This window comes from Lampetra planeri, chromosome 29, assembly GCF_965212315.1.
Source record: "Lampetra planeri chromosome 29, kcLamPlan1.2.h2, whole genome shotgun sequence".
NCBI classification, from domain to species: Eukaryota; Metazoa; Chordata; class Hyperoartia; order Petromyzontiformes; family Petromyzontidae; genus Lampetra; species Lampetra planeri.
This window is the reverse complement of record NC_136135.1, coordinates 2,715,188-2,736,519: the sequence shown is the minus strand read 5'-3', so window position 1 is coordinate 2,736,519 and position 21,332 is coordinate 2,715,188. Positions and strand designations below refer to the sequence as shown.

The following is a 21,332-nucleotide window of genomic DNA, read 5'->3' as shown; positions in this document are numbered from 1 at the left end:
AACTCTGGGGTTTCACCACCTGGAAATTCAGTCTCGGCCTGCACGCAAAACACTGCCCCCGAGAACAGGAGTGGCCGAACAGACTCACGTATGACCGCCCCTCCCCGCTGCCCCTCCTGACTAAACAATGCGCATGGCTCGGTAATCCTTTGCTGGCAAACTAGACACCACAGTCTTCTTGACCCGTGATGTCACGCCGATGCACTTGTCCAGCTTTCCCGAGCGATTCAGGGGAACAGAACCTGCAGACGACGGCTTGGATCGTGCGTGGTATCGAGTCCGGTCCAAGAAGCGCTTGGCGGTCTACACCTGCATCGCGGTGGACCCCCCCCCCCGTCCCCTCATCCCTGCCCATCCCAGCTCCCCTGCCCATCCCAGCTCCCCTGCCCACAATGAAACACCATCTCACTGGGACAAATACAGACAAAACGCTTGGAAGGGGGGGGTGGGTTTGCCCCCGTCTCGTCGAATCGCCAATGGCAATCGTGATCACCGAGGATGGACTCTCATCTCGTCACCTGCAGCTCGTAAATTGACCAAAAACATCGCTTCACCAGCTCTCGCCTTCCTAACCCCTCAACTCCCAGACACGATGTCCGCATCATCGCGAGGAGCAGAAACAATGCGGTCGTGTAGGGTCGGGGGGGGTGCCACCCTTATATTGTTAGGACCGTACATATTTCAGATTTGTGGCAAAGTTTTTGACTCTTGAAGAGCCACTTATTTTCCAGGATGCGGGACTCTAAAGTGAATGAAAATAAAAACGACGTTCACGCACCAAAGTGTTCGACTTTAAAACGTGGCATCCTTAAATTATGGAGGTGTCTGGATCAAATGTAACACTCAATATCTCGTGATCAACAATAAAGACTTCCATTATATCTGTACGCCGAGGGATTCAGCCAGTTAACAACTTCGTTTCTGCAGTAGAAACACGTTGTTTTAAGTTTGATTATCTGGGAGCTTTTTGCTACAAGCATTCTTGCCATTCAACAAATCACATAACCGTAATAATTGTTACCTTTTGTACTCAAAGTTTGAACAAAATGTTGAGTACGGTCTGCTGCCGTCTGGATCCCTCTACCTTCCGATATTAGGAAGCCGCTTGAAAACTAATTTATTTATAACAGATTTTTCCGTTTAGTTTGTTGCCTTTCCCCCACACATCCGATAAGCACGGTTGGTGAAGTACGGTGCTAAAGAAGGTCAACATACATACTACATACGAACACAATATTCGGGCCCTGATCGACATTGAACATTTGATCATAGATTTTGCAGAAATAAAACACAACATCTTTGTCCATACGAGGTTTTTGGGTTAAACCCGCCGCCACCCGGCACAGACAATTAATAAGGTTTGACACGCAAACAAACCATGCCAATTCGTTACTAGTACAGCACACCGGTGTGTTGGAGAGTAAACCCACAACATTTCTAATTAGAGTACCATGTTTCGCCAATAATTACAACTAGCATCAAGCAACAAATGAAAGCCTATGTGTGAAACTATCTTTGACCGAAGTATTTCAACAATGTTGTACCGAATATAATAGTACTATTCATAATTTATAACTTTACTCCGAGCTGCTAGCTCTAGTAGATGATGTACAAATATTAAAAATTAAATTCCATCTGTACTCACAGGTTCAGCAGCGGAGATCAAACATTTGAGAGAATGCGTTGAACGAACTTGAGTACACGAGTGAAGATAATTCACCTGAAGCATGCTATGCAGCTCAACAAACCACCGCGTACATCACAATCAATGATATTCTTACGTCGTGATTAACAACAAAGTCTTTGGGCGCAACATTGTTGATCACCGGGATACACATAAACTGAACAATCAGGAATAGATTCAACAGGGGAAATATAAAAAAACCTGCTTGTTTGGCTCAACCATAAATTAGCGCACCTCAGCAAACTCGTTGTAAATGTACCCCCCCCCCCCCAATTTATCGCCAGACGTGGTAGAACAACGAGTTGTTTGTGGCGTGGCACGTGGCTTTGCCAGGGCTCCTCGTGCATTGTGTACGCATAGCAGCTTGGGACTGGACGATATTGGCCGCGTTCGAGACCAGGAAAGCCAGTCTGGCTGTGGCACTCGTGGTTATCATCTGCGCGCGAACACCCTAGGGGCCTTGGGGCTGTAAGGCGCTTGCTAAAACAATTGCATGTACGGAATTAGCATGCAATCCCACTGCCGAGGGTAAATTAAAGCTTGGAGCCAATTAGGAATCATTTGCATCACGGTGTGATTGTGTGTGTGTGTGTACGTATTGTTTCCAGAGGGGTCCGCTTGCGAAAAGTAAACATAGGCGGTGGTTTACCATTCACAACAGCGCAACGCGATGGTGGAAATTCCACATTTCTAGGGCAGTGGTGGTCGGGAACAAACTGCTGTTGAGTTCCAACAAAGTGCTGCGCATTTTGTTTTACTCCAGGGAGGTATATGAATGGTTGTCACTGGTACAATCGTGACGATTTCCGAATGGGATCGTGAGGTTATACATCCAAAAAAAAATAGTGCAGCATCTTGCAGGCGAGGTTGACGCTCGGGCGACTCGGCCATTCGCATGCAGGATATCACGTACGCCTAGCTGCAGGGCAATTGAGGTGTCTGTCAGGGCCAGTACAGCAAGCAGGTTGTTGACAGACAGTAATGTGTGTGTGGTGTTTAGGGAACGGTTGCTTATCGATGAATGCGCTGTAATTTCCTTCAACGGAACTTCTGAAAACAGGATTTGTCTAAACATGTCAATCAGGACCCTCTTTAATAATAATCCTTTAAACTGAAGAGATGTCAGTAATTAGCTTTTATTATAATTTTTCACAGGCATTCGCGTATGACGCATTTCATCATCGCAACATTAATAATTCAACATTCCAAGCGCTCTCCCATGAGACACGGTGTCAGGATCTCGGAGTCTGGGAACATTTTTAAAGATCTTAAAACTTCATGATAAAGGTTTTTGGGTTAGATCGCGTAAGTTTAAATGTGTCGAAACCCTCCACCACCCGACACGGCCAATCAGTAAGGGATTTGTCACGTAAAGAAAACGCCAAATAGTTACTACTTCAGCCCACCGGTGTGTTGAAGATTGAATCCACAAAATTTACAATCTTTCACTCGTTCCACTCTTAGCTAATTCAGAAAATGCCTTTCTGCGTTGATTTTATCATGTAGCCTTTTCTCATTGGTAGCTTCATGAATTACAGTAATGCCTCTTGTGTCTTGTACAGCGCTTTGAGATTCTTGATGAATTGCGCTTCATAGATGTGTCATTAGAATTATTTACAGTATTTTGTCAATCCGCTGGTAGATGGGATGCCCCTTCCCAAGCCTTTATACAAATAAATGTAACATGAAATGCACCCATGTGACTTGCCTTTCAATGTTTGCAATTATCCTCAATTCGTCTCTATATTGGATGTAATTATGCACTGCACACATCCCTCCTGTTTGGAGACGTGGGCTGTGGAGATGAGAGCGGTGGAGTCGTCGAGCTCACTGACATAGGTTAATTGCAACTTTTTTTTTTTGCGTCTTGGGCTCAAACGCTCAGCAAGATTGGGGGCGAGCAGAAATCCATGGCTCAGCCCCCCAGTCTCTCGGGAGACAAGTGAAACGTTCGACAGGTGTTTGTTTAATTGAAATTCTTGTCGGCATTTTCTCCCCTCTCTCACTCTCTTCGACACAGCGTGTGCAACACGAGCCGGGTGTATGGGGACGAATGAGAGACGTGCCTTTGGTGACTAAACAACTCTGAACGCCCACCTATCTCATCAGTTATCACAAGCTAAGCCGGGGTTTAGCATGGTCAGTACTCGACTGGGAGAGTGCCTGGGCCTTCTAAAGTGTTGCGTTGTAGATTGTGGATGAGAATTGTTCGGTAGGTCGTAGTACAGCAATGGATTATTCTATCCGTGTGTCTCTCCGGTTTCCTTCCACACATCCAAAGGATTCGCGAATGGAAGTGGCGAAACATTCCAACGCAGGACCAGAATAAAATCGTGAAGCCATCATTATTATTACTCCTATATCATTTAAGCTATATTCTTAGGTTTTTTCGGTAAAGTCACGTAGGTAAAACATTAAAATTAATAAAAGTAAAATAAAATAAAAATCACGACGTTTCGGAGGCAACACAAGCTTCCGTCTTCAGGTGGAACCATCACAGCCACGACAGCTGTATCAAGTAAATGAGAGATTGCAAGAGCTACCACTCCGTATATATATAATGGTTGGAGAGGGGGGAAGGGCCAAGTACGGCACACTTTTTATTAATATGGTAAGGTGAGGCTTAAGAAGGTGAGCCTTTGTTATGGAGAGGTACGGTTTGTGACTAAACCTGGCCTACATAACAATAGTGTGAAAAAAGAAGAAACAACTAAACATGGTAAAACAAGCCTGGCTGTCTATCAATAATCTGTAATAGTTGTCTGTCAAATATTAATTTTAATGTTTTACCTACGTGACTTTACCGAAAAAACATAAGAATATGAATCCTTGCAGTCACGAAAGCTTCAAATCTAGAATCATTTAAGCTCTTTGCAGGTGGGGTTGGTGGCTCACACAATATATCATTGCGATGTCCAACATATTTGGTCTCAGAGATGACAGTATAGCAAGGGGGTTTGCGACCCACTACAATTGTAAATGTTTGTCTGCAAATTAATTGGAAAAAAACAATATTAATCGTGAATAAAATATCATACGTGAAACCATCGAATCCGATGCTCTTTCAAATGCTGGGCCGACCAGGCCGCTCTTAGTTGTCTTGCGTGCGTGGTCAAAATTCCACATTCATGCGGCAGAGATGTTCACCCAGGTGTGTGGTTGTGACGGATTTTTTGTGCCGTCTGCCCAGTTGATTGCTTTGCGTTGGCATTGTTATGAGGGCGCTTTGCGAGGTGTATTGTGTTGTTCGTGTCGATGGGGGCCTCGGCATTTCAATCTAAAAGCATTTCTTAAATAACATTAAGTATTTGAATTGTACAAATACGAATGTGCTGAGTAGAACCTAGGGTGTCACGGTGGTGATATGTTAACTACCTCGCCTGGAATATATATCGTGGGTTCGATCTCGACCCTGACACCTGTTTCTATTTGAAATTTGCATGTTCTCCCCGTGGTCGTGTGCATTTTTCTCTGGGTCCTCATCCCGGTTTTCCCTCCACATTTAGAAACATGCGTTTTGAGCATTTGGCTTCAATAAATGTCCACTTAAACCACTTTGTTGAGCCATCATTTCTGTCCAGGTCACTTATTTAAAAATAATTGTATAGCCCAGTTGGCCTTACCTGCGAAATAAAAAGTTTGTTTTTTAGCTTAAACTGCGAGAAGGCTTCTTCCATGCAGTGTCATAAGGTGAGACCACTCTGCATGATCCGTGTGGGTTTCTTGGAGACACTCAGGATCAATATCACTCGCCACTCATGTGAGCCGGGTCCTCCAGTTGTTCCCTCCACATTTGGAATCAACATGCGTTTACAGTATTTGGCTGCTATACATTTCAACATGACAAGCCGCTTCGTTGAGCAATCATTTATGATAACAAAAAAATAACCGTACAGTTCAGTGGGCTTTACCTGGTAAAATAAAATGTTTTAGGTTTTAATAGGTAACGGACATGATAGAGGCATGTACAAATAAAAACAAACATGCTGCAGAATTCCTCATTGCGTTCAGATTTATTCAAACATGTTAGTTTTTTTTCCTCGTATTTATTTTATTTTTTGTTTCAACCTGTTTTTCTTCTTCACGGTGGCAATATATGCTACTTGATAACGGTGACCTACACACACACACTGCACTCGATGAAGAGGGGTTGTTGTAGTTGTTGGTGTCCCGAATGAATTTTTCAAACGTATTTACAGAAGAACGCAACAAGGTGCGGATGACAACGCGGGCGTTGCCTGGTGGTTGAGTGAGTGACTGGGTAGGTGAGTGGGTGGTTGTGAATGGACGAGTGGTTGAGTGAGTGAGTGACTGGGTAGGTGAGTGGGTGGTTGTGAATGGACGAGTGGTTGAGTGAGTGAGTGACTGGGTAGGTGAGTGGGTGGTTGTGAATGGACGAGTGGTTGAGTGAGTGGCTGGGTAGGTGAGTGGGTGCTTGTGAATGGACGAGTGGTTGAGTGGCTGGGTAGGTGAGTGGGTGCTTGTGAATGGACGAGTGGTTGAGCGAGTGGCTGGGTAGGTGAGTGGGTGGTTGTGAATGGACGAGTGGTTGAGTGAGAGAGTGGGTAGGTGAGTGGGTGGTTGTGAATGGACGAGTGGTTGAGTAAGTGAGTGGGTAGGTGAGTGGGTGGTTGTGAATGGACGAGTGTTTGAGTGAGTGAATGGGTAGGTGAGTGGGTGGTTGTGAATGGACGAGTGGTTGAGTGAGTGAGTGGGTAGGTGAGTGGGTGGTTGTGAATGGACGAGTGGTTGAGTGAGAGAGTTGGTAGGTGAGTGGTTGAGTGAGTGAGTGGGTAGGTGAGTGGGTGGTTGTGAATGGACGAGTGGTTGAGTGAGAAAGTGGGTAGGTGAGTGGGTGGTTGTGAATGGACGAGTGGTTGAGTGAGTGAGTGGGTAGGTGAGTGGGTGGTTGTGAATGGACGAGTGTTTGAGTGAGTGGGTAGGTGAGTGGGTGGTTGTGAATGGACGAGTGGTTGAGTGAGAGAGTGGGTAGGTGAGTGGGTGGTTGTGAATGGACGAGTGGTTGAGTAAGTGAGTGGGTAGGTGAGTGGGTGGTTGTGAATGGACGAGTGTTTGAGTGAGTGAGTGGGTAGGTGAGTGGGTGGTTGTGAATGGACGAGTGTTTGAGTGAGTGAGTGGGTAGGTGAGTGGGTGGTTGTGAATGGACGAGTGGTTGAGTGAGAGAGTGGGTAGGTGAGTGGGTGGTTGTGAATGGACGAGTGGTTGAGTAAGTGAGTGGGTAGGTGAGTGGGTGGTTGTGAATGGACGAGTGTTTGAGTGAGTGAGTGGGTAGGTGAGTGGGTGGTTGTGAATGGACGAGTGTTTGAGTGAGTGAGTGGGTAGGTGAGTGGGTGGTTGTGAATGAACGAGTGGTTGAGTGAGTGAGTGGGTAGGTGAGTGGGTGGTTGTGAATGGACGAGTGGTTGAGTGAGAGAGTGGGTAGGTGAGTGGGTGGTTGTGAATGGACGAGTGGTTGAGTGAGTGAGTGGGTAGGTGAGTGGGTGGTTGTGAATGGACGAGTGTTTGAGTGAGTGGGTAGGTGAGTGGGTGGTTGTGAATGGACGAGTGGTTGAGTGAGTGAGTGGGTAGGTGAGTGGGTGGTTGTGAATGGACGAGTGGTTGAGTGAGAGAGTGGGTAGGTGAGTGGGTGGTTGTGAATGGACGAGTGGTTGAGTGAGTGAGTGGGTAGGTGAGTGGGTGGTTGTGAATGGACGAGTGTTTGATTGAGTGAGTGGGTAGGTGAGTGGGTGGTTGTGAATGGACGAGTGGTTGAGCGAGTGGCTGGGTAGGTGAGTGGGTGGTTGTGAATGGACGAGTGGTTGAGGGAGTGGCTGGGTAGGTGAGTGGGTGGTTGTGAATGGACGAGTGGTTGAGTGAGTGACTGGGTAGGTGAGTGGGTGCTTGTGAATGGACGAGTGGTTGAGTGAGTGGCTGGGTAGGTGAGTGGGTGCTTGTGAATGGACGAGAGGTTGAGTGAGTGGCTGGGTAGGTAAGTGGGTGGTTGTGAATGGACGAGTGGTTGAGCGAGTGGCTGGGTAGGTGAGTGGGTGGTTGTGAATGGACGAGTGGTTGAGCGAGTGAGTGGGTAGGTGAGTGGGTGGTTGTGGGTGGATGGGCGAGTGGGTCGGTGGGTGAGTGAGTGAGCGAGCGGGCGTTTTGGATGGTGGACGAGCTGATGAATGGGTACAATTTTGAGGTTGGCCGTTTGCATCCGGCAAAATCACATGCACAGAAGAAACACAACTATAAACTCAATCTGTTGACACGACATCTGAACAACAGAGACGGCTGCAGCTTTGTTATTTTTCTAATTTTTTTTTTACAGAACGCGTTCATGGGGCAAGCCTCTCCATTTTCTGAACATCGTTTTCACTTCCCCTTGGTATTTACGGTATCCCCAACCCCCCCCCGCCCCCCTCAAAATATGAAACCACAAGACGAATATTTGAACCCAGGAAAAAAAGGCAGATTAGAAGGAACAGGAACCACGATCTTAACAAACCCTGTCTTTGCAACAAGCGCATAGGCATATCAATTGACAATCAGTGTGCTACTGCTGTTGCTCATCTTACAAGTAAAATGAAGTAATATTTGTGCCCATTGTCTTACTGCCATCAGCATCACAGCATTACTAACTGCACGCCACCCTGGGCAGGTACACGACACGTGGTGAGCAAGCGGTAAGTGGAGGAAGGTTCATCCCTTTTTTTGAAATCGCACAAGCTAAGATATGTTTGTTTCATTACCGAATACAAATACGCTACTCTATATGCCATTAACTTTGACAAACACAGCCCTGTTTTGACAGCGCCGTCTGGCTCGTTAGCTCCACGCAGCCTGTTTGCTCTGAGTCCAAAATAAGCGGTGACCTCAATGACACAGCGCTGTGGTTTCAGAGACAGCCAGGCGCCTTCTTACATTTGTATTTAATTCTAATTCAGTTTTTAGGCAATTGCCAGCTACGTCACGCCGACACGACAACGAAGAACAGAATTCGTGATCCTTTTCCCAAGCGCTTTCACATTAACTGTCCCAATTTGAGTGTTTCCGTTAAACACGTAGGCTTTCGAGACCGATATCATCCATGGTAGAGGTTTTTTTGGGGGGGGTTAGGTCGCGTAAATCGCGATCCAACTAAAAAAAAACCGCTACGATGGTTGAGTGTTTCCATCCGACGGATAAAAAGAGGCGTCCACCCTTTGACAAAAATGTTTACTTTTTCAGCGAACCAAATGCGCCAGTGGGTTTTCGAGCAAAGCAGCCTGCCTTCCTTGGAAGGCAGCGTCTTGGACACCGACGCTGCCCTTTCAGAGCCGAAATAAAAAAAATGAGAGTAGAAGGGTGAAAAGGTTGAAGGTTTTTTTTTTTAACCACACACAGGAGACCGGATTGTTTTCCGCTTTAAAAACTGCCGTGAACGATGCCTTCGCCCATTCTCTCCGCACACGGTCGTAGGCACGGGCAATTGCCAAAAACACACATCCGCACAGTATTCATTCTTCAGATTGCAAGACGGTGCTTGTAAATTAATGGAAATGGGGATAATGTCTAGGGCAGTGTTGTTCACTGATTCTCAGAGGGGGTGGGGGGCGGGGTCACTTTCGCCGATAAGGCATCATCAGTAGTGTGAGAGCCGCCACACATTTTTAAACCACTGTTGGGTTTGACAGTGGCACGATGATGATGGGGGGTGTTGTCACCGTTTGTGTTTTGTGTCGATGGCAGCAAATCAGGGACCGCCAGTGGCCTGCCAGGCCTTGCAATGAAGAACAGCGCTCTATGGCGTCAAAGGTGTTTTGAGCCAAGCTTTTCCAGCAAAAAAAACAATTCCCTGCGAGTGTGAGCCAAGCGGACGGCGCATGAACGTGGCGACCGGGGGCGACGATTTTGTTTGTTTGTTTATAAACGTCCAGGCGAACATCGACGGCGTTCAAATGACAACGCATTCAAATTACGCGGTGTGTTTTATTACTTCTATCATTACTGATGCACGCAGAAACAAACACATTTATATTAACATCATCCGGCGGCCTCGGCTCTATCGGCGAGAAGTGAACGAGTCGGGAGCCCACTGTCTGGCAAGATCATCCTCACCGCATTTACGAATGTGTTGCGCTCGCTAAGAGAAAAAAGCAACACGTGGCATTGTTGTTGTTCTTGCAAACAATGAGATCGGGTCCGTGCCGGCAGTTGGGCGTTACTCAAAGTTACAATATGCACACTCGTCTATAATACACAGGTCAGCGTAACTGGTTTATTCTGCATTTGAATGCAGATCGTGTCTGGTTTTAATTTGTCTCGCCTCCTCCTCCTCCAAACCCCCTAGATGTAAAACGACAAAGCCAGCAAAACGCAGAACTTGGTCGTAACACGGACACCTTAACCCAGTATCGAGCGACGTCACCGGCACACGTGAACTAATTACACAGGGATTAGATTGCTAAACTACCGTATGTTTAAAAATAATAATAAGAGAGAGAAAACGTAAACTACTTACTTTCGCAACACCTTTTGCAATTATTAATATTACAAAACCTTCACTTGCACTTAAAAATCAAGGATAGTATACCGGACTGCCTTGGGGGGGGGTGGGGGTAGAATGAATTCGCACATGGCACCTGTGTTATTTTCTATGGCTTAGCAACCGGTAGGTGGAGTGGTCGTTTCGCTGCACAATAAACTCAGCAAACCGAAGTTCGATTTCCAGCCACGGCCAACTTCGGTGGCGAGTTCTACCTGGACCGGTTCGTGCCCCCAACCCCTGCACCAACGAGCGTGGTGAGAGGTATGTTAAAATAACTGCCATCAGTTTAACACGTGGCAAGGCTTTCGCGACCAATATTATTCATCATTAAGGTTCTTGGGTTGGATCGCGTAAGTATAAATGCGTCGAAATATTCCCACACCCGATACAGCCAATTAGTAATGGATTTGTCACGTACACAAAGCGCCCAATTAGTTACTACTTCAGCTCACCGGTGTGTTGGAGAGTAAATCCACAACATTTACATTCGCCATTCGTTCTACTTTTAGCTAAGTATTAAGTCCAATTATATTGTTAAGCCGGTTCTAATCACGTGGGAGGTAAGCAATATACAACACATAAATGTTTAAATAAGTTACACCGATTTACTCATTTTCTGTAATAGATTAATAACCACTGGTTGGTTGCGAGGACAATTAACCAGCATTTTCACACTTAGACATGTCAGATTCAACTGTCCAGGGTCTGCCACATGTGGATATGTGAATATATTAAAATGGGTACTGCAGTTTCTCACTCATTAAACCAATCCACATTTGAATCTGAAACTCAAGCAAAGGCCATTCCAAGGTCATGGAATACAACCCGCATTTGAGAAATATACGTAATAAAATGTGGCACAATATAAAATGTATACTCTTGGGACAGCAAGGCGTGGTGGACTTGGCCGAGCGGTAGTCTGTTGCCTTCCGCTTGTTGCAGATGTTTGTGGTTCAAATTCAGAAGGCAGTCCCCTGGTTATATCTGCAGGTCTATTAACCGTGACATTATGCTGCCATCTGATTCAATAGTGGACGTTAAATATCCCGTGGCATCGTTTGGACGTCATTTTTTGACGACGCCTATGATCCACATTTTTGCAAATGACTCAATTGGGATTAACACGCAGCAAACACTGCCCCCCCCCCCACCTCCCACCACCGCGAAGCTACTGCAGACTATGTCTGTGAAACAGCACCAACCTTTGTGACCATCATGTAAACTCCAGTCATCCTCGCAGCGGCTCTTAGCTAGCCATCGAATTAGGACGGTCAACGCATTGCGCGCTTTTGGACACACTTCTGCGGCCGTCTGGAACGCTCTTCCTTTCGCTATTAGGAAGCCACTGGAGCTATGCACTTTTAATTCCAGATTGAAAACTAATTTCTTTAAAACTGCTTTTTGTGTTAACCTTGTTATCCTTCCCCCGCACCTCAGATTAGCACGTTTGGCTACTTCCGGTGCGAAATAAGTTCAATATACATACATACATGTGACAGTCCTGCACTATGAATTCCAAATGTACTCTGTTATTATTTTTGACACAATGAAGTGCGTCTTATTTCTACGAGTCTTGTATGTATCCTTGATATTAAGTTAACAACCCGACATTGCGATCCTTGGATAATCTATGAGCTAACACTACGCAAGGGTAAGGCTCTATACCACTAGCCTGCATTCTAAACCTCAGCATACTTTCAAGCATACAGCACGCGCGCGCACACACATTTCACAATAATACAACGTTTGTTTTTTTTCCCAGCCAATGGAAGCTACTTAAGGTCTGTTGCACTAAGGATATTTGCAGTTTTATACAATTTTCAGTTGTAATTTAGATAGGCGTTTGAATAATTGATTTTATTTTTTCCTTCCCGATTTCAAACCTTCCCAAACAAATTTAGCGGGATTATACAATCAAGCACTATTGCCATGCGACTGAAAAATTGGGCAGTGATAGCACTCTGCTAATAATGATGGCTTTGTTGTTTTGATTCATAACGAGAACATTTTTTATAAATCACTCATAAATATTGCATCATTACGTGCATTCCGATTGTTTAATTGGAATATATGTTGGATTAAAAAGTAAAACAGGCACCAGACCTCAAGCAACGCCGTATGTATGTCTTAAAATATACATATAGACAAAAACACTGTGAAATAAACATTTGTTTGAATAACGCAAACCTTACAAAATCCTGGCACGTACACGCACGTTGCTAAACAAAAAAAACTTCAGGCCATGCAGTATGAAATTATCCTTTTAGAAATAGAAAGTACTTTTGTATTAAAAAATAAAAATTAAGAAAGAAGGACATTCGAAGCTACCATAAATTGTAAAAACAAAAAAAACAAGATGATGAAAATGTTTTTGTACATATAAGTACAAAAGCACGTCAACACTTGCTTAAATATTTTCGTTTTTCGATTTTCCTCTCCGGGAATCAAAACAAAAGCAATGGCTGGCACACACGCTACACAATACGTGACTTTATGTCTTTATGTATTCGTTTTTTTAGGTCAGGGTACGTGTGTGTGTGTCTGTGTGTTTGCATGTTTCTAATTATAAGTACATACTCTGTACGCAGACATGTACGCGCAATCATTGAGAGATGGCACTGTTTCGAGTTGTAAGCCTGGGTTGGAAATGAACGCAAAAAACAATATATAAAATACAAATGCAACATTTAAAAACGCGACTACCGTCGCTGTTGCTCTTATCAAAAACCCTCAAAAATATTCCAGTTTTTAAGTGGAATCTTTTTAACATTTATTTTTTTGTTTTAGTTTTTTTTTGTAAGCAACTATTGGCTAAAAAAATGTGTCGAAGATGGGGGTGGCGACCTCCTCTTAAAAACAATTAAGAACGGAATAACCGGCTTTGTTTTTCTCACTCACAAGCCCGATTTGGAACTGATAGTAGCAATTCTCACACTGGAATGTTTTTGTAAAAAAGAATATATTGACGTCTTAAAAGTATGCCGTACTAACTATTCTCTAAGTAACTTTTAATGTGAAATGGTTGTTTTTTTTTACTTTGGATTTTCTTGTTAGAAATAAATGTAAAATCCACTAAATAGCATTGACATCTTGTTAAAATGAAATTCCACGTAAAGCAGTCTGAATGAATGTTTAAGACATCAACATTTCCATGAAAATTACGGCTACACTGCTCGTATTTTTTGTTTTAAAATGACAGCTCGAGAACATGCCAATAATTACACTCAAAACGAATCTTGGGAAGTAAATTATCATTTCGCATACGAAAAAATAATTATAATGACCATGGAATGTGTTATCATTAAAATGGTATTTTTTTACGCTGTTATCTCATAAACGCAATTGGAATATTATTTTGTACAGTGAGATGACTAACAACTTCAGGTGTTATACTGAAAAAAAATTACTTCCCGAAAAAATTTGCTAAAACGACTTTAATCGTAAAAAAATAAGAAAAAATGTTGTCACGTAACCACAGGCTAAAAGTGAGCCAGCTCCCATCATGCCGCTGGATTTTGTAATTTGGAGCTACTATGGACTCCTTGCAGTACAGAATTGTGGGGAAATGTTTGGGATACCTAGGAGTTTTTTTTTGTTGCGCAAGGAAGGATGGGTGGGTTAGGTGATGATGAATCTCACAAATTGCGTGCACAACACAGAACGCCTTTGAAATTAACCAAAAATCGTTTTGGGTCAGGAAATTTGCTTCGGGGTGGGGCGGGGGGGGGCGGTTAGGAGCGAGGCGACTAAGTGGACGGGGATGGGAGTGGAGGGGGGGCGCGGGATGACGGGAGGAGTTTGACGGAGTGGTGGCGGCAGTGGAAATCCCATCATGCCTTGCTCTCGTTCTGGTTGGCCACGGGCTGGGTGGCCTCGTTGGGGACCGTCTTGAGCTCCACGTCGTCGGCTTTTACTTCGGGTGCCGGGGGCGCCGTCACGGTTTCAGACGGCTCCTCCTTTGCCGGAGATTTCCTGCATTCATCGCAGAAATTCCACGACAAGAAGAACAATGACAACGACCACACGCGACAACCACGAGTTAACATTTGTTTGCAATCGCAAGGGCGTGTTTGTTTGCGAGCAATGGCAATTGAAACCCTAATGTGCATTACTCGTGTGTTTGCTGATTACAAAGTGCAACCCTTCAGTTTAATGCGGCACTCTGTCTAGTTCGTGTGAAAGGCCTGACGAGAGTAGTAAACCGTATATAAATGACTGTATGTAATAAAATTAATGTAAAAAGGAGCTACAAATGAGCATGCACATGCTTTAAAATATGGAAAACAGCATTGTGATGGTGATGATGATGATGGTGATGACAAAAGGCACATTTTTCACGCACGAAAACTTAATCTTTCTCATTTGGTTTAGGTCTGGCTTTCAATCCTCATTTGTTTTCCACGTACTAATAAACTCACAAACTCTGTGCAGAAGAGAGAAAAGAAGATCATGCTCAGAAAATCAAACCGCACGAAGAAAAAAACAACAACTTCACTACGTGAGCGGCGTTCGACGATCGACCGAACGTCATTGGGGCCCATGGTGATCTACAACAACGAGCAAAGCTCACGAATCAACAGAAATAAATCAAAGAAATAAATCGACAAAAAATAAATCAAGAAAATAAAATAACGGCGTCGCCGCACGACCGGACACGGAGGTTCCAAGCACCTCCATCGACCACACGCAACACAAAGTGAAATCAAAACGGCACGACAGCCACATCACGACACGGAGAGCGGAGACAACGGCACGGACACGAAAGCACGGCACGGACACGAAGCAGGAAATCGAGCGCTGGCGTACGTTTCCCCAGCTGCCGCGAGCGCCGCAAAAACGTCTCTAGCCAAGTCGAGTTCCCCGAGTCCGTCCACCGGCCCGTCCCTGTCGCCGCCGCCGCCGCCTCCGGCCCCCGCCGCCGAAGATTTTCCGCCCGATGGCTCCTGGGCCTTGACGTCCTTTTTCGGTCCTGCGTTCGCCTCCGCCGGCTTCTCCGGCTTCGGCGCTTGACCGGCGGCAGCAGCTGCAGCGGCGGCCGCTGCGGCCACGGGAGGCTTCACGGGGCTGGCCACGGCATTGGTGCCACCGGCGCTGTGATTCACGACGGGGGACGCAGCAGGAGGGGCGGTCGTGGCTGCGCCGTCTTTCTTCGGCGTGTCTGCTTTCTTTTCCGACGACGGAGCGGCTTGCGCAGGAGTCGCTCCCCCTGCCGCCGCCGCCGCCGCCGCCGCCGTCGGGCTTGCCGCGCCGGCCAGAGCGGCCCCGGGCGGCCGCGGAGCCGAGCGGGACTTTGGACTCGGCGTCGCCGCCGTGACAACGGGAGAGCCGGAGCTCGGCGCTCGGGGATGACCCTTCGGCTTCTCCTGCTCCGGAGCGGCGCCCGTCGTGGGAGACGTGACGGCGGCTGTGGCGGCGGCGTTCTTGCCACCGGGCGACGCCGCGCTCGTCTTGACGGACGACGGGTCGCCCGGTTTTGGTTCGGAGGACGAGGCCGCCGCGGTCGCCGCGGCGACGGTCGGGCTCGCCGGGGCGTTGGTTTTGATCTTCGCCAGCGAGGCGGCGGAGGCGGTGGAGACCTTCTCGGCCGATGCCGTGGGAGCGATCTCGCTGGCGGGGCTGCTGCCCGCAGTGACGTACGCCTCGGAGTTGGTGGTGGTGGTGGCGGTGCCGGCGTTACCGGAAGGGATGGGGTCTGCGATCACTGTCACCGCGGTGTCCGCGTTGCGCCTGCGCCATTTGTTTGGTCGCAGCGAACGAAGGCGTCCGCCGGAACGAGCGGGCAGCAGGAAGAGAGGAGGAGGTGGAAGGAGGAGAAAGAGAGATACGTGTACACATTGCGCACGTGGGCACATGAGGAAGGAGGAGTGCCGGTTTGCACGCGCTCTCGGACCCGATCATGGTGTGTGGGTTCAGAACGGGCACTTGAATGAAGGGTTGTTCAGACACACGGTGGATGGAAATCACGTGAAATATTTTTGACGAAAAACAGCCGACAGATGTGTAAAACCAGAAGGACAGACATTTTACGTCACAAAAGCACAACAATTTGTCGCGAAGCCCACATATACACTTGAACACAGTGATACACCAAATAAAAAAGACCATGAATACACAAAAAATGAATGTACAACACAAATGTAATATGGTTTCTGACAAGTGATTAATGGCATGCACTGCACAGTGTTGAAACGAAATGTTCCAGCGCAGCACCACGAGCTGCTTTTTCTTTCATTGTCTAGAAAATAAATCGTGAAATATAGCCAAAGCAAACTATAAACAAGCTCATAAAGCATTAGCCTAAAATTTATCGCTGAATTATTAAAATTCCACAATTATAAATCAATCTTTTTGTGGACCCAGTGCAATGAATTCACTTAATTTGACATTTAATTAGATGCGACAGTGATAGTGGAACATTTCTTAATTAATTAATCGGCTGTTTTCAGCCATACATCTGAATCACTATCTACACAACCCTGAGTCAAGAACTCTGAAAGTCGCCAGTGCCTTCGGGCGCTCCGACGTTTGCTGCTCCAGCGACTTTTAGCGATCCACTCTCCACGTGACGCTCCGGGTTCAATCCCGAGCAACACTCGTAGGGAATTACCAAAAGCATGCCGTCTAAAAAAAGACGTGGATGATAAAAACCATAAATTTCGATTTAATGCTTTCGTGACTACAGGGATTCATCTTCTTGGTTCTTTCGGTAAAGTCACGTAGAATGGAAATATTAAAATAATAAAAATAAAGCATAATAAAATAATTCTCACGACGTTTCGGCCACAACGCAAGCAGCCGTCCTCAGGTGAAGAACAGGTCTGTCGAGAAGACAGAGTCATTCAGACTGAGAATTATTTTATTTTATTTTTATTATTTTATTATTTCCATTCTACGTGACTTTACCGAAAGAACCAAGAAGATGATAAAGACCACATTGCCATTGGCATATATCGCTTGTCGTTTTCACAACAGCGCAAATTACAAACGCGAACGTTTCCTTCAACTTACAAGAGAAAGTTCTGTCCTGGTGGATATTGACCTGGTTGAAATGAAGGGTTATTGCTTGTACGCGCCACTGGTTACAGCATGATGTAATATCATTATTATGTGCGCATAAAAATTTCAATTGCTGGTGGTTTTGCTTTGTCCGTTCGGTTTTGCCGAGTCTATTGTGGTATTTTTAATCTATCTTGTCTATTAAACTGCAGCCCTTATTGATTTTTAAGGCCGTTGCATTCTGAAAGTGTCTACTGTGTTTATTTTCTGACATTACGATTTCATTACCATTTAACAACTACGCACGACTAAACTTTTTTAGAATTCAATAGGATGAGCATGCATAACATATTAAAAACTTGGCATTACTGCATGTGGTACACAACATGTTTCACTGTGTTGTTATTTTCAAGGGCATTTAACTCATCTGAAACTACTCCGAATCATTAAACCGCGTAAAAATGAAAAGTTGTAAAGAATATAATTCGTGTTATTTTCATTAAAAAGTAAAGAACGCATTTTTCACTCTGGACTAAGACGTGCCGTGTTTAACCACGGAAAATAACAAATGTGCGATGATTTTGCCAAATGCAAACAACTCACGAACACTAACAAAGTGCGCATGCAGATCCTGTTGTCTGCACGATATATTTAAAACGTAACAATGGGCACAGGAGTCAGCTAACACACAGTGCACATTTATTTAGAACACTATATATATATCTCACGTAACAAATGTGTTTTAATTTTCCCCTATCTATTTAATGCGAAAATAAATGAGCCCTCGCGAACGTGAACTAACGTTTCAGCGCTTATAATCTGCGCGCCGTATTAGTTGCCCTTGTTATCGTATCATTGAAAGGTAAATTAGATGCAAATCACCATGAGATATGTCAACGTCCGACTGCATCACTGCAATTTAGCCCAATTAAACACATTTGTTTTGTTTTCCACAAAGCTTTTGAAGCTGTGAAGCCGGTGTCCACCTCCTCATCAAATATCTGTGCAGCTGAAGACGTTTGTAGTTCTAGATTTGAAGCTTTCGTGACTGCAAGGATTCATTCTTTTTTCGGTAAAATCACGTAGGTAAAAAATTAAATTAAATAAATTAAAACAACTAAAAATTTAGATTTTTCATTTATTTTATTAACTAAAAATGTAGTTGTTTTCATTTATTTGATTTGATACCTACGTTTGTAGTTCACAGCAGCCCGCATCATTATACCCATGAGCATTATGAGAAAGTTAGCATGGCGCACGGATTGGCTATTTACTTGTTAAATGTTAACATTTGTTTGAAATCCTAAACGCATTTTTCTTTTTGATTGTCGTGTGAATGGCATGACGATCACATCAGCCACGAGGAAACAGTTGCACTTAAGTGAAGAGAAATCCAGATATAACCAAGGGTTTAGGGGTGGAGGTTCAACGTAACGAGGACATTATGACATTAAACACAGTGTGCAGGCGTGTGGAACATCGGTGCCATATGCAATGGGACATTAAACGCAAGCAAAACAAACTAAATTATGTGGGCAATTTAATTTAATTTGGTAAGAGCATGATCTGAGAAAATGCTATGTTAGCGAGAGAGCGAGAGAGAAAACCACACATTCACTTGTCTTTAAAAAGTAATTATTTGCAACAGCTTCGTTGACTTTTTTTTAAAGGACATCACAGATTTGGTTAAAATTCATAATAAAACAAGTAACCCTTTCTCTTGGGAGAAAGTATTTGGTTTTGTTTGTTAAAGAGCACATCAACAGTTTCCAGGAATGACATCTGCAGGTGTCGCGATTGTGTGACGATGGTGATGGTGGTGATAACGAACTGACACATGGCAAAATAAAAAGATAAAATGCAATTAGCCTCCATGAGAAAAATTCCCGGACACTCAGCATAATATAAAGTGTGACATTGGCTTCATAAGAGAATGATTTAATATTGAATGTTTTGCGTGCGCTTCCCTGATATAGCCTTAACAGATTGTTGGGGCAAGTGCCGTTAGCTCCACACACACGCACCACACCATACAGACATATCTGTGGTCTAATTGCTCTCAGAGCTACATCCAAATTGGTTTCCGTAAAATGTCACTTTAAGTGCACTTTGCGCACCCCGTTCTGTCGCCAATGTGAAGAAAAATTTCCAGTGTGGAATTGTCAACACACGATAAAAAAAACAGATTTCCCATCTGGCAACATGCGCTAGAAGACGGTGGTGACATTTAAATAAAAAAAAAATAGTTTCTACAGCCGAGTGTTTTGCTTGGTTTAATAGTGCCGCTAAGCTTGGTGATTTAATTGTTACATTTTATGTTTTCGCATAAAAAAAACACCTCACCGTCATATACTTTATCGTATTAAATGCATAATGACGTTAGCCATTAATTGCCAGGGATCATAAACAAATCTCTTGGTCCAAAAAAACCCGGCTTGGTTCGAAGGTTATTTAAGTGAACGTGATAGCCGTGTTCAAGATTCCAGCTCCATATAACAATAAGTCGATGGCAGTATTAATAACTACGATGCTAATTTGTAACGAGCACAATTTCCACTTGCCCGAAGGCAGCGAACCTGAGGCACGGACGAGCCCACCTCAGAGGTACGCTCAGTAAAAGTCAACTAAAAAGATTGTTTTTTTTGAGAAGGCGCTTAAATGTCGGTAAAGGATCAGCACGTGGATGGGGTATGGCGTTCCAAGGTGGAAGGGCCGACAACGTGGCATGAGCTCTAACTGCTGTATTTTATTCAAACAGTTGGATCCTTTAACAAACAAAAAATTCCCCTCACCACCCCCCCCCCCCCCAATTTTTTTTTATTCCAAATGTGTTATTGGCATCGTGCCATAGGGGTGAAGAACATTTCAATTCGGATCTCTGCAGCTAGCGGTGCATCACCTTGTGTCAGCAGGGCACGCGAGATGCCACCGGAACTACTTTGTGAAGTCAACCGCGTCGATGTGTTCATCGACACCAATCGTCGTCTTTCTAACAGAACAGTTATTTACCTACGCTAAGGGGGTACACCTTACATTTTCCTGCAAGAGATAATTTGGCCCAAGTCAATCAGACGTCTCGTACATTGATTTCGGACAAATTAAGTGGCCAGACTCACACCTTCAAACCCCCTCTACGACGAGAGCCTGCGTTAATAGCCACATGCGGTTGAGACCCAGATCCTAACCCAGATTTCTCAGCGGCGTCTGTATGCAGAACTTTTTTCGCACCGTACGTAGTCAACCGTGCTAACTGGAGATGCGGGGGAAGGACAACAAACGACTCAGCGGCGTGACCTACAAGGCACCAGCCGCTCCTCCTGGACGTTGTGAACCTCAACACCGTGAGCTTTAGTTGTGGCTCTGGCTTGGCTCAAGCTCGTGCAGCTCAGTTGCCTTTGGCTCAGGCCCTCAGCCTCACGGAAAATCTTTTATTTGACATCAGTTTGTTGTCTTTCTCCCCCCCCACCCCGCACCTCCGATTAGCACTGTTGACTACGTACGGCGCGAAAGAAGTTCAACACACATACGTACAAACATACGTACGTCCCGAGCATGACTCGGGAGCATTTTCAGAGGCGGCTCAAGTTGAGCACGGCTTTTGGGTTTGCTCGCTTGAGCCCGAGCCAAGCCGGAGCCAAGCCGGAGCCGAACAGTGTTACAGCGCAAGGACAGAGACAGCAGAGGCAGCGAGCGGTGACGGTTGCGGTTTACAACGACGCGACCGACAGCGACGTACTCGGGCTGCGTCAGCGGCGTGGTCTCGGTGGGCTCGCTCGCCGGGCCGCCATCCTCGTGGTTGGCCGTCGCCTCCTCCTCCGTCTTCACCTCCACGATGGGCTCCTTCGACTCCTCCTTCCTGCCGCGGACAAACGGCAACGAGCGACGGCGTCTCAGTGGCGCCGGCGAACGGACCGCGAGCGGCGGAGAGGAAAAACAAACCGTTACGACCGGACGCGCCGCACGCACGCAATGGCCGTACTGTAGCGGCGAACGTCTGTCGATATTTACATTTTCAGTCCGGCCTCTGTCCATCTATACGAAGACAATTATATTCAGTGGGCAGCTGGCGTGGTCTGCACCACGCCCGGTCGTCTTTGCCTCTCCCATGGTGATGTTCACACACCATGC

General features: G+C 45.5%; 2 protein-coding genes across 3 annotated transcripts in view; one reads left to right on the top strand and one right to left on the bottom strand.

Annotated features, from left to right (window-relative positions):
• The window catches only part of LOC144728493 (beta-1,4-galactosyltransferase 3-like), a 34,061-nt gene extending 24,577 nt beyond the window's left edge, over window positions 1-9,484 (top strand). Inside the window, 2 exon segments of the mRNA XM_078607982.1 lie at window positions 214-319; window positions 9,410-9,484. Coding sequence (XP_078464108.1) covers window positions 214-319; window positions 9,410-9,484 — 181 coding nt within the window.
• Window positions 9,485-9,629: 145 nt separating this feature from the next.
• Window positions 9,630-21,332, bottom strand: part of LOC144728575 (neural cell adhesion molecule 1-like) — a 201,461-nt gene continuing 189,758 nt past the window's right edge. The window contains exons 17-19 of one of the 2 annotated variants that reach the window (XM_078608104.1): window positions 20,941-21,060; window positions 15,015-15,935; window positions 9,630-14,180 (exon numbers count right to left, since the gene is read on the bottom strand). In XM_078608104.1, coding sequence (XP_078464230.1) covers window positions 14,039-14,180; window positions 15,015-15,935; window positions 20,941-21,060 — 1,183 coding nt within the window. In that variant the 3' untranslated portion in view covers window positions 9,630-14,038. The remainder of the gene's footprint in view (window positions 14,181-15,014; window positions 15,936-20,940; window positions 21,061-21,332) is intronic. The other variant, XM_078608103.1, reaches the window with a different exon arrangement.